At 41.3% G+C, this 12915-nt stretch overlaps 1 protein-coding gene across 1 annotated transcript in view; it reads right to left on the reverse strand.

Annotated features, from left to right (window-relative positions):
- notch3 (notch receptor 3) overlaps positions 1-5806 on the reverse strand; it is a 30160-nt gene extending 24354 nt beyond the window's left edge. The window contains exons 1-2 of the mRNA XM_042391805.1: positions 5499-5806; positions 4218-4290 (exon numbers count right to left, since the gene is read on the reverse strand). Coding sequence (XP_042247739.1) covers positions 4218-4290; positions 5499-5559 — 134 coding nt within the window. The 5' untranslated portion in view covers positions 5560-5806. The remainder of the gene's footprint in view (positions 1-4217; positions 4291-5498) is intronic.
- Between the last annotated feature and the right edge of the window lie 7109 nt (positions 5807-12915).

Consider the following 12915-nt stretch of genomic DNA (forward strand, 5'->3'; position numbering starts at 1 on the left):
CCTCCACGAGCTTGTCTCTCACAGTATGGGGGCGGCAGACTGCTCAATGGCAGCACCTGGCCCTATGCTTCCCCTTTGTCAAGATCTGACTTCACTGGATTACCATCACAACATCCACCAGCTGTCCTCTATGCAGCCCCCTACTCCCTCCCTCCTACCCAGTCTCCCTCTACCCCTACCCTACCCCCATTCCAATTCCTCCAGCTGGATCCTCTCTGAATGACACCCTCTCAATCTGCCTAATTATCTCTCCTCTGGCCATGCCGCTGTGGCCCTCTCTAGGCAGCACATTCTGCTGGCAGGCGAAGCCAAGGGGCCAATGGCTCTTCAACTGGACTTCCTGACTGCTCACCTAGAAGGCCACACTCTCTGTGACACTATCAGCCCTTCAGTTCAAGTTCAAAACTCTGGGCCACAGTAAGATCATGGAAACAAAACTTCAAAAACATTCACTGTGTGTCAAGGGTGGGTCTGAAAATGTAGACTGAACCTTGCATTAGGTTTATATTGTAAATCTATGCCATGTTGAGTAGTGATATTTAGAACTTGCTTGTAAAATCTTTATCATCACAGTAACCCTTAGATTTGCAGAGCTGGTGTTTAAGAGTAACTTTAGCTCTGGAGCAGACATGCAGAACTCCAAAATCTCTAAAACTGTTATGGCCAATTCATGTTTTCCACGTCCCGCGTCCGCAGACAGCTGTGGTCTTGCAGACGCTCATGTGGTTCCATTCATACTTTTTTCAGAGGTCCGCGGACAGACACGTTCCACATGTGCCCACTAGTAAACAGGGTTGCAGCATGATAACTTTCCAGAGTAGTAAAATCCACTGTGTGAGTATTACAAACTGCTGTACAGTGTTTCTCTGATCAGCCTTTAAATGCAATAATCTGTTACTCTAACTGGACTTGCTGGATTGTATTTCATTGTTTCACCAGCACTTTAAACAACACGCCCACACCAACACAGGCCCATGTATTGTTTTACATAGGGACTGTTTTCACTCTGAATGCAGCTGAAGAGTTCCTGTATGTTGATGAACAGCAAGAAAAAGTTGAAAAAAGAAAATCAACAACTTAATGAGAATAGGAATACAGTACATGCATACATAGAGTAGACCTGATAGGCATTCCTATTTGCTTTTCTAGCACATTCGCAGTTGACACGCTTGCTATGCGTATAGTGCGCGTGGTCACAAATTTTGGGCTGCACGCGGATGTCCGCAGAGGGTCCACGCTGACCCTCGCGGACATGGACAGATAACAACATGTACGTGACACAGACCAACATAGACCCTCGTGGCCACACAGATGCAGAAAGTATGAATTGGCCTTTAGTGTTGTCTGACTTTTATTATATGCATCTTTTAAATTCTGGTTTGGTAAAAAGCCACACTCCCATCAGTGCATGTGTCAACACACCATTTGCAGATTCAGACAGAGATGCATGTTTCAGTGCAGATGCCAAATGGTTATTAAGTGTTTTAATGTCAATGGGAATCATCCTCATCAAAGTTTTTGGATCTGCCTTAATTTTACAGCTTCTCACACAAATCCAATGTATGACATGGATTCTGAGGTCAACGCAGGTTGAGTTATAGCTGACAACAGGTAAATACTGGATTTCCCTATCCACACAAGATCTTGGTTTACAAATGTAGATTCACTTATGTCACACTTTAATGTCATTGAAAATGGTCACTGCAGTGTTTGTACACTGGAGATTCAAGCTTCAGCTTTTTTTTTTTTACTTGATCACTTTAGGAATATTGGATGCAACCACTTGTTCTACATCATATCATATTCAGCAACCATATTTGCAATCATGGAGAGAGAAATACACGGCTGATGGAGCAATAAATTGCATCCAATATCTATCATAATTTAATACCTACAGTATAGGTTGAGAGCAGGGTCATGGAGCCAGATTGGAATGGTAAACCCATTCAGACTAAAAGGTATACACAGACTTTGACTGGGTCATTGAAACGGGTGACATCAGAAAGTTTGTTCACTTCAACAGGTTATTAAGGATTACTCCTGTAATCCCCTATCAGCAAGTCTAGCCTGCGACCTTTCCCAAGTCACCTGAGGAGGAAGCACACTCAGAGACACATAAAGAAACAAGATTTGTGAACAAGGGAGAACTTTGTAATTTCTTGTATGTTAAAGCTATAGTTTGGTATCATAGTTGCATTTTCCAACACGACAGGGGATACATTGGTATCTGGGACAGTAACAATGGCAGCTACCATACACAGTATTACTGTCACTTGAGAGGCTAGTTGCCACAAGAAAAATTAAATAACACAGTAGCTGGACAACTTTAAAGCAGGAAAAGATCAACATTCTCTACACAGAACAATGCCAGTTGGGATTTTGAGCAAAGTTTTAGGTACTATTTCTCCAAATTCCTTTCAAATGCCAAAACATGCATCTGTATCTGCATATTGTTTTTCTACTCCGTATTGGCTTAACTTTGCTGTGGCCTTTCTTCTCCCCCTCTCTACACCCTGTTCTGATGGTGCCAGGTTACAGCCAGGTATCTGGTGGAAGAAAGGATCTTTTCTGCTGTTTTGGATCTCCTGTTTCTGTAAGCTCCCAGGGGTAGGGGTGGGGTGGCTCCAGCACTCACCTCTGTCTAGGACTGGTCTGACCACTCTGATGTGGCCATGCTTCGCTCCACTGCTCTGCCCTGCTATGGGACTCTTTCTACAATGTATGACATTTGATGTCCCCTTGCAATAGAAATCCTTTTCCTTTGCAATTTAAGTGCTTCGTTTTTCTTGGCACTGAACCAGCATAGTGAATGCACATGTCCAGCTCCTACACCTTTAATATATGTACACATACATGCACACAGCACAAAGGACCAGGGGAACACAAAGGATAAATGAGCGGTCTCTTCCAAAAGAAACCACTTTCCTCATAATGTGATGAATCTGGAGGTTTGCTGAGAAAAATGCTGTTAGGTATGCTGAAAAAAAGATCTGTCTGCATAAAATTATACATTTACTCACTTAATAACACTCATCCATACTGGCTCCAGCAAATGATTGAAAAAATGTGGGTGGTAGTTCCTTGTTCCACATGCAGTCAAGTTACACATTGGCTAGGGTCTAGTGTCTAGTGTCTAGTGTTGCCAGTATAACCACTGAGACTTAACACAACATAATTACTTTTAGATTTAACAAATATATATATATATTTGAAAAATATTTTCTTTATTAATTGTCTGTGAAGAACGCCTTTGTAGTATTGGCTCAACTTTCACCACTGAAGTAGATGAAACTGCAATCTCACTCCAAAAAAATAATTAATTTACTATTTTGGAGGGAAGCAGCTGGCAATCAAGGAGTTTTTGTTCTATCAATGACTGTATCTCCTCCATCTGAAACACTTAGGCATGTTCCCTAAGCTACAGGGTTTTTAAAAAGGACAAATGACCCCCAGGCAAGACACTGTAGGCTATTTAACTTGACTATTGTAATAGGTTCCCACACAACCCCCCTCACCAATTTGAAAAACAAAAGCCTTATCACTGTCAAAAGATGAGAGAGCTTGAAAATGCCCAAAGCAGGCGGGAAATGGGGACAATTCATCCAAAAAGATTTTGTTTAAGGTTTTTTTTTTTTTTTTTTTTTAAATGAACTGTTTTTCCTTGTAAAAAGTAAACTATACAACAAAGAAAAATATCACACATTAAAAATAACAATGAGATTAAAAACTGTGAAGAAACAGAAGGAATAATGTAATCATGCAATGTGCAGCACAATGCTGTGATTAATGTCTGACAAAGCTCTTTAACAGGTGCAAGAGATGAGTGTGGCAGTCAAACATGTTGAGGCTTGATGATGCTCATCTGCGTAGGCCTTATCAATTGGTCATATCTTTCACTTTTTATGTGAATGTTGTAAATTAAAAGCCAATAGGATATAAAGAAAGCATGTTTCCCTTTATTGTTGAAATATCACTATGAAAATCAACCTTTCCTCTGAACCTTTGAAGAAACAAGTGACAACAAATAGCCTGTGTAAATCAATTTACACACAAGGCCTACACTTTGAGGTTTGAATGCCTTTCAATTCAAAGGCTGAGTTTATGAAGAATTGAGGCAGGAGAAAACTCAGAATGGAGGCTTCGCTGCAAGGAAGGCCCACAAATCTGTAAACTGGTATCTACTGATACTACTGATATATCTTATATGTTCCACTTACATGCATCGAGAGGGTGTATCTAAGCATGTCCCTCCATTTTCACAAGGTCTGTATTTATCCGTGCATCGGAACCCTGCGGAAATTTGAGAAAGCAGTTAGAGAGAACCACACAACTGATAAATTACTTGATGTCATCCACTTTAACCTTTACCGGAACATTCAATCCTACAGACAATAATTCAAAGCAAAACTATAAATGATGTCTCATTGGAATAGTACAGGAGATCTTAATGAACTCTGTAAAATATCATATGGAGACTCAAATTGATGTGACCTCTCTAAACTAATTGATATTTCAAGTAGCCTATGTCTTTACTGGATGGCAAGCCTTTGCCACTTGTGGCATCTTGCAGACACACCCGCATGTTTGTTGTTTACTTTGTCATATTTCCTTGATAGAGATACATGCTGATATGTGCATAATGAGATTGTTTTTGTATGGAAACGAGTTAGTCTTGGAGACATTACTTTGGCACAGACTATCCAACAATCACTGCTCATCCGCTCCGAGGGTAAAATATTCAGTTGTTTAAAAGGTCTTTGTTCAGAAGGGGAGGGGGGAAACTTAAGCTCATCACTCTGCTTTAAACAAATGCTCACCCTGCCATTTATATACAATAGTTAAATTTTTTTGGAAACTTTTTAGGTTAAACATCATTACACAAGCCCATGATTGTGCAATAGCCAAACTTTTTAAGTGTTGCTGATACAAAAGTAATTTCAACATTTCGGGTTTGGTTAACTCGGTGGATCAGCAGCGCTCACGGTGTCATCAAGTTTTCCCAAAGATGAAAACCACCCTTTGCATTAAAATCTGATGTAATCCGTAAAACAGCTATTTCTTCACAACAATTCTGTTTTATTTTGCTACGTTAAACGTCTTCAGTATCGGTTGCGGTTCAATTAGGCTATTTTAATGAGTTTAGAAAACTTTGCAGATTACCCGCTGTTATCTGTAATACAAACTTCTAACAAATAAAAAGTACATTTTAAAAATCTGTTTTATACATAAAGATGCCAGTGATCATATGGTCAAAGATAGACCCAATTTTCTTTGAAAACGGGGCAGTGTCTGTCCAGACAAGTCCGGTGTTACACCGTATTTGGTGACCCATTCTGTGACCTGCCCTGATATTCTTACCCTGACCATCTCAGTCCTCATGTTTAAACCTAACCAACACCCTCAGGTCACAGAATGGATGATACGGTGTATCACCCACATACATATGGATGTATAAGAAACTTGTGCGCCACTAAAGTTAATTAAACAATTAGACTTACCTTCACAAATATGCATAAACAATAAAAATGACAAAATAATCCATGGAATATTCCCTTCCATTTCGGTGGAAAAGTTTCCAGCACTTCAAGTTGGGCTTTTAGTAGAAATACATCCTTTGATAAGTTCACATAAAAATAAAGGTTCCAAAGTCGATTAAAAATAAAGGCTCCAAAGTCGATGGGGGATTTTTCATAAAGTCAGCCGGAAAGAGTTGCGTTAGGCCCCAATACGCGTATTATCCTCCGCAGCTCGGCCACGGCTGCTGTGATTCTCGGTTAACCTCCTGAAACTTTTGAAAAACTTTTCTTTTCCCGATCTGTCCCAGCGTCTGGTATTACTCCGCCTCCTCTCTCTCTCTCTCTCTCTCTCTCTCTCTCTCCCTGTCTCTATCTCTCTCTCGCTCTCTCTCCCTCTTGCCCCCCCCCCCCCCCCCCCCCCCCCCCCCCCTCTCTATCTCTGTTTCTGTCTCTGTCTCTGTCTCACACACAGACACACACACACACACACACACACACACACACTCCTACACTAGATAGTACGTGCGCAGAGCCTCCCAACATCCCCTTCAGGGACTTTAACGCACCGCCACCACTAGCCCCCCCACACCCACACACACACACACACACACACACACACACACACACACACACACACACAAACAACGGAATAGTTTAATTTGAGAGAATGGAGGTAGGACATTATATTGATGAGAGTTTCCACAACAGTAGAAGCAGTCAAGTCAAATCTAACACTAAAATTGGACACTTTGCTGATATAGTAATCGAAAAAATGCCTTTACCATAACACAACTGCCATAGCAGATTTGACAGTCTCTCTCTTTCTCTCTTCACCAGTATTAAACCAAAATGGAAAGCCTAGTAAGGCTAAAATTCAGTCTGTAAAAACAGTTGGTAGAGAAGAATCTGCCCTGAAGCAACAGCTGATTTATCTGAGTTATTCTGGAGCCATAGAGCTACAAATTACACACTTCAGAAAAGTGAATGTTGGCAGTGTGAAAAGTATTTGCTGATTAAAAAAAGAAAGTTACTGTGATTTGAAATACCTATATACCTTGCACAACTGCAAACTGGCTACAATCTTACAAAGGCCCAAAATTTCAGGAATCCCCTACAACAGCTCGGAAAAACAGGAAAACCACTGGTATCTCATGATTTGGTGATTTTTCTGCAAATCGTGAACCACAGTTTACTTGTTTTAATATGAAAACAAGGATTCTGGAGGAATCTGTAGCTTATTCTATGTCCTCACTCATTAACTATGTTGATGATGTTGATGTTAATTATTGTGGTGTAAGACATTTAAATCTTATCTTGCACTGTGAAATAACATTGAGATAAACATAATGACTTCAAATCAAATATGTGTGTTAGTTTTTAATCTATGAGTAAAAAAAAGACTGAGAGTTATCTTGATCTGAGAAAAAATAACATGTCTACAAAGACGTAGTTTCTGAATTGCAGATAGACCGGAAGGTATCCAATTCTGTGCGAGCTTACTTGTTTGTTTGCGTGTTTACAGTTTATGAGTTGCAGATAAGAGAGTGAATTGTGTTTACATGGTAGCGGAGAGTTCAGGCATTCCTGTCATCCCCACAGCCCATGTACTGAGTTGCTGTCCTGCTCTCTCAGACTGCACCTCCTCAGTCTATGGCAGTGGACTCATTTTCTGCAGCCGGCGTATAGTGCCTCGGTTGTTCTGCGGCACAGAGCGGAGCCGGTCGCTTACAGAGACAAAAGCCTTGATTTGAATCATAAAAGGAGTCCGGCATTATGACACAGTTTCTCTCTGCAGGGGAGGGCAGCACACTAATATTCAAGCACACTGCCCCTACACCACCATCTCCCCCTTTCCATCACACTATTCCTGGTCCTGGCCTTGAATAAATTACAAGCATGGGTAGGGCCATGAATGTGGCAGGCTGGTTTAGAGTGAAGTTCGTTAGTACTTGTGACGTCATCTATAGGGGTCAGTGAAAAGAGCTTGTTAGGCCTCACAGACACCTGCTTCATTTGGCACCCACCGTGTGATGAAAGTTGGGCAATGCAAAGTTTTCAATAGCTGGATTCAGCTTTTTGTGCACAATGACATGATTACTTAGTTCTGTATACTTCATTAACACTTGGATATTACTGCAACTGATTGAAAATCCTCTTTAAAATCTCACCCTGTCATGCCATCTTAACGTAGGCTTGTATCTAAGAAGATATGTGCGCATGTGTGTCTCCAGCTGCAAGTGAAAACTAGACAGAGACATGTCAGAAGGTGCAATACAGTTTATATTTATTACAAGTAGGTGTAATAAGATGTGTTTTTGGGTTTTCATCTGGGTGTGAAATATGTCTTTCACCTCCCAGAGATGCAGCAGACACACTCTGACGCTCACTCTGGCAAGTGCCGGCAATATTTTGACTTGCTTCCAGTTGGAGAAGGTCCCGGGGAAAGATTTTTTCAATGTTCTCAGGAACAAACAGTATGCATTTACAGTATGTTGCTATCTGGGCTCTCGAAGTGTACAAATGCCTCATGTGCCTCATTCTTTTGAAAAACTTAAGGCCTTGATCATTCCATGAAAGCTTCTTCATGTCTAACAATGTTTTTACAACAAAAATATCAGTACAAGTCAAGGCTGTTATCAATCAAGATAGTGTATCAAAACTACTCAAAGAAGAATGTACTAAATATTATAAAATGATCAAAACTGTGGGAATAATCATTATAATTGTCCCTTACAAATGCAATTACAGTCCAAGGAAACATGCGTCCAGTATAAGATAGAATGTTTAAACTTTCTTCAGACTGTAATTTGAATATGTTGTTCTTTCTTCTTTGAGTGGTGCCAGGTATTTCAGCAAAGCTGCATTTTCTTGTCACTGAATTCTCAAATCCTCCTGTGTAACCAGACTTTGCTGTATTATCTTTTATCCACATGACTTCCAATTTTCTTCACTCCCAAGCTAAAATGCTTTGTTTGGGAGGATTATAATCTACACTGCTTGACTCCAGAGAATAGCCAATCAGAAAATTCCAGTTTGTCTTCTTTCTCCCTGATCTCATTAGTGGAAGTGGCTGCTCCAGTCCTTCCCTCTGGAAATATGACCTCGCCTTGATTGTTTCAGAAATGAAAGAGAACTGTGAACTAAATCTTGTGTGAACAACAGCAGTAGGACAGCCTCTGGTTTCTTTCTGGGACATTTTCAGTACTGTAGTCTGCAAATTGTCGTTTCAGAGAATTCTTAATCATTTGTCTCGTTATCTCTTCTGTCTCTCACCCTCTTTCTCTCTCTCGACACACACACACACACACACACACACACACACACACACACACACAAACAGAAGAAATAAATCAGTGTTTTGTTTGTACTGGAGCGAAAGTGTGAGAGTGGAAGAGCTGGTGACAAAGTTCTCGCGCAGGACTCAGGGGTAATCTCCAAACACACAAACAAAGATGTCACAGGTCAGGATTTATAACTCTCTTCTGTGTTGGAAAGACAGCAGCTCTCTAATCTGAACAGTTGTCACCATTGCTCATTGAAGTAAATCTGAAGAAATAGCAGGCCTACATGTAATTGTGACTTTAGTGTACATATTTAATGTAGAGCCTGCCTTTCTAGCACTACCTTTCTGCTTTTATGTACCCAGCTGGACAAAGTTCCCTGTAATTCCTCCCGTTGAGCATTTGATACCTTGGGATAACACGCTCTATTGTGATGCACATTGCAAACAGAAAGGCTTTTATCCAGAACTACATGTGAATGAAACTGTACGTTTGCAGTGTCAAGAGTAAAAAATAAAAGCTGACCAAAGGCAGTTAAGTGAAGACCACCCATGGGTAAATGGCAAAATGGTATATTTATGCTATCACTGTCCTTAACCTAGCCTCGCTTTGCACTCACACAGCAGGGGAGTGTGTTTCATACACAGCAGGGGTCACTTAGACCAACATAATATAATATTTTTCTAACAATTTGAGTTTGCATACCATATTCATAAGAGTTTGTGGTACTGTAGCCGTGGATGTGCACATTTAACAATGGAATGTCCTTCATAACAGAAATACAGTGCCGAGTGGGGGTTACCAGTTGGAGCCTACATATAGTGTGGTCAGCCAGTGCCCTCCTTTCATGCTCAGTGGCCTTTCAGAACTAGCACGCTCCATGTGATAGGGGTGCTAACAGGCAGTGTGTGTGGACACAGTGGATGTGATGACTTTACCACCCAGGCCAGACTGATTTATGTGGGAAAAGCCCTAAGAGCACCCACCGAGAGTGTGGAGAGGATTAGAAGCCCCTCAACAAAACCGGTCACGGCCAATCAGCAGCTGAGACCCCCTACAGACAGACGTCAGGGCCAATTGCAGCGCAGCATTTAGTTTGATGATTTGGAGTGTCTTCTTTATTGCTGCTTCATATGATCTTATATGATCTTCATATTATCTCTTTATTGTTCAGGGTTTCCGGGTAAGTACTTCAGCTTCAAGTGTAGAGGGATATTGAGATTTGAAGAGATAGAAGGCACACTCCTGATTTTGTCTCTGTATGTGACAAAGGCATAAGCAGCCCCCATGCACATATACACACAACATACACTCAACCGTATCCCACAGTGATAAGATAACTGCTCTTTGTTTCTGCTCTGTTATGGGAAGCTGGGATTTTCAATTAGGAAAGGAACACCTCTGATTTTCCCAGGATCCTGAATGTTTGTTTGTTCAACCCCCTTTCCATACTTGTGTCAGTTTTTCAGGAAAATACACAGCAAAGAAACAACAGTCTTTCCTGTGGTGTCTGTGCTCATGTAATTTTACTTACTCATTACTGTAGTTGTAGAGAGGGCATATTTAGATTTATGCCTATTTTTGTCATTGTGGGAAGTGCATTTATGTAATTACATTCATGTGATATCAAGTTTTGTTTTGTCCTGATTGTCATTGAGTTTTCAAATGAAGAAGTCAAAATCGAGAATTTTTTAACATGATCTCTCTCATAATATAAAGTATTTTAATTACTTTTACATCAATGTAATTTTCTTGTTCTCTTTGCCTCATACATTGGACATCTTGCTTTCTCACATTGTGCTTCCCCAGTCCCTGATTAATGAATTTGTCATCCTGCACAATGAAGAACAGAGGTTGCTGCTGGAGTTGTGTGTGTATTCATACTTTCTGTATCCTCTTTCACCGTGCTTCTTTTCTTCGTTTCCTCCCACCCACTCTCTTTGACACACACATGCACACACACAGTGACTTAGAGACTGGGGCTTTTTGCCTAAAGTAAACACATGTGAATGATGGATCTTTCGTTGGATTGTGGGAAAAAGTGTTTGACTTTCACACAAGCTCTCTAAACGGCTATTAAATCCTCTATGTGTACACACGTCTTGTTTCTGCAGAGGACAGGTACACAGAGAAAAGGAAGGAAATAGAATTCTTATCTATGGGAATCTTTTGTTTTCTGAGCCCCGTCTCACTGTGCTGTGTTTTTTGCTAAATTGTTGTCCCAGAAGACAGTGGGGCACACAGAGATTTTGTGGAAGTTGTAGGAATGTTATCCTTCTCTCCAGTATCAGGATCCTCAGTCACTAGTCGAGATTTTTGTCCCTTCCCTTCGAGATATAAATCTACAGAGGGGTGGACAGTGGACTGAAATTCAGTGGAAGGTCTGGAGGCATTTGCATTACCAGAACAGTGAGAATGGAGGGCAGAGAGTGCAATAGACATCTCTGTGCAGGAATGTATTTCAGACAGAGCTGGAGACTGGCCAGCTGGAGGAATTCAGAAAGCCATGATTCTGTTTCCGTGTGAAATAGCTACTTAAGACCACTGTGAACAGCTGCCGGACAGTGCCCCCTGTCCCCCCCCCCCCCTTCTGCCTCCTCTCTCCCTCCGTGGGGCTGTAAATCTCGAAGGAGAACGGAGGTGCTGGCGACTTGCTGAAAGGGATCCAGGGAGGATCCTGGGGTTTAGTGCAAAAGGTCAGGTCTGTGTTAGCAGGACCTGGTGCCGAGACTCTGGACTGATACCCACTGATGACCCAACACACGCTTGAGGCTAGGGCGCTGTCCACCCTGGAGGCACCATGGATTTCCTCTCTGTTGTCTGGATTAATTGAACTGGTATAAGGAAGAGGGCACTGAAGGCCTGCTGCAACAAGAGGGCTTATCTTAACGAAAGGCAGAGGGGTCATTTAAGTCATTTGACAAAACCATGTTAAATCCATGTAATCTGACAAATAAAGCAGAAAATAACTTGAGTTTGTCGGCAGATATTGCACTGACAGCCTTGAAAAGTGTTTCAAGTGGCATATGCTCCACTAAAAATGTCAAATAAAAGACATATTGAGAAAAATGACTGAATTATAACTGCGACTGATCCCACATTTGCCTCTGAAAACCAGAGGAGAAAGACGTGGAGGGGTCCCAAGCTCTCTGTTCATCTTCTGTCCCTCCTGAGTCAATTGTTGGGGAAGCATGGTGTCAACCCTGCGCCATCAATCACCCCCTTTCAGAGGAGGGCAGACAAGGCGGGGACCCGCCCCTCAGGACAGGGGGGTGGAAGTTCTCATGCCCTCCCCGCCTCCTGAAGCCCCGCGCCCCTACAGACAGAACTCCGACAGCTGGTCTGGCCATTAGGGGTAGGCCGAGACCTGAGGGCCCCCGCACAGCAGCAACAGCTGCCAGCCCACTGCCCCCAACAACCCCACCAACACAGCTCAATAAAATCTGTATTAGAACAGCAATTTATTGTCATCCCTTTGCATTCCTTCACAAAGATGTCCACATTACACATCATAATCAATTCTTTTCACTTGAACACAGTATACTGTGAATATGTGTAAAAATACGTGTATGTAATTTTCTGCGGCACGTGGTTTTGCAAATGTTATTCATACAAGGAAGCATCCATTTTTGCCTGAGCACTTCACCAGCAATTAATTTTGCTCTCAGTGGGTGGCTCTGTTTTAATTGTTTTGATGCCATAATTCAGTACTCTTCCCAGAGTTTTAGATGACAGTGTAATCTCACAAAATGAAAACAAGGCCTAATGACCTGCTAATTTATATAAATTACAATATTCTTTTATAGCACAGCACTTTGTAAAAAAATATTTGCTATATCCCAAAGGACATGTTGGGGGAATCATGACAAAAATCACTGGCTCATAATTTGTGCACAACACACATTTATTTGTTTATTTGTTACACAATTATCAAGTGATTTAATCTGATATTACAGAGACCTTGTGGGTTTGTATTGTTTGTATTGTCAGCTGCTTTTGAAAAATGTTAAACTTGGTAAAATGCATATTAGTCTCTGTTAGTTTTATATCCATCAGAGATAAAAAAAAAAAAAAATGCCCCACAAAAACTAAGCTCAAACATTACATCACATATTTTT

The sequence above is a fragment of the Thunnus maccoyii genome, chromosome 18 (genome assembly GCF_910596095.1).
Source record: "Thunnus maccoyii chromosome 18, fThuMac1.1, whole genome shotgun sequence".
NCBI classification, from domain to species: domain Eukaryota; kingdom Metazoa; phylum Chordata; class Actinopteri; order Scombriformes; family Scombridae; genus Thunnus; species Thunnus maccoyii.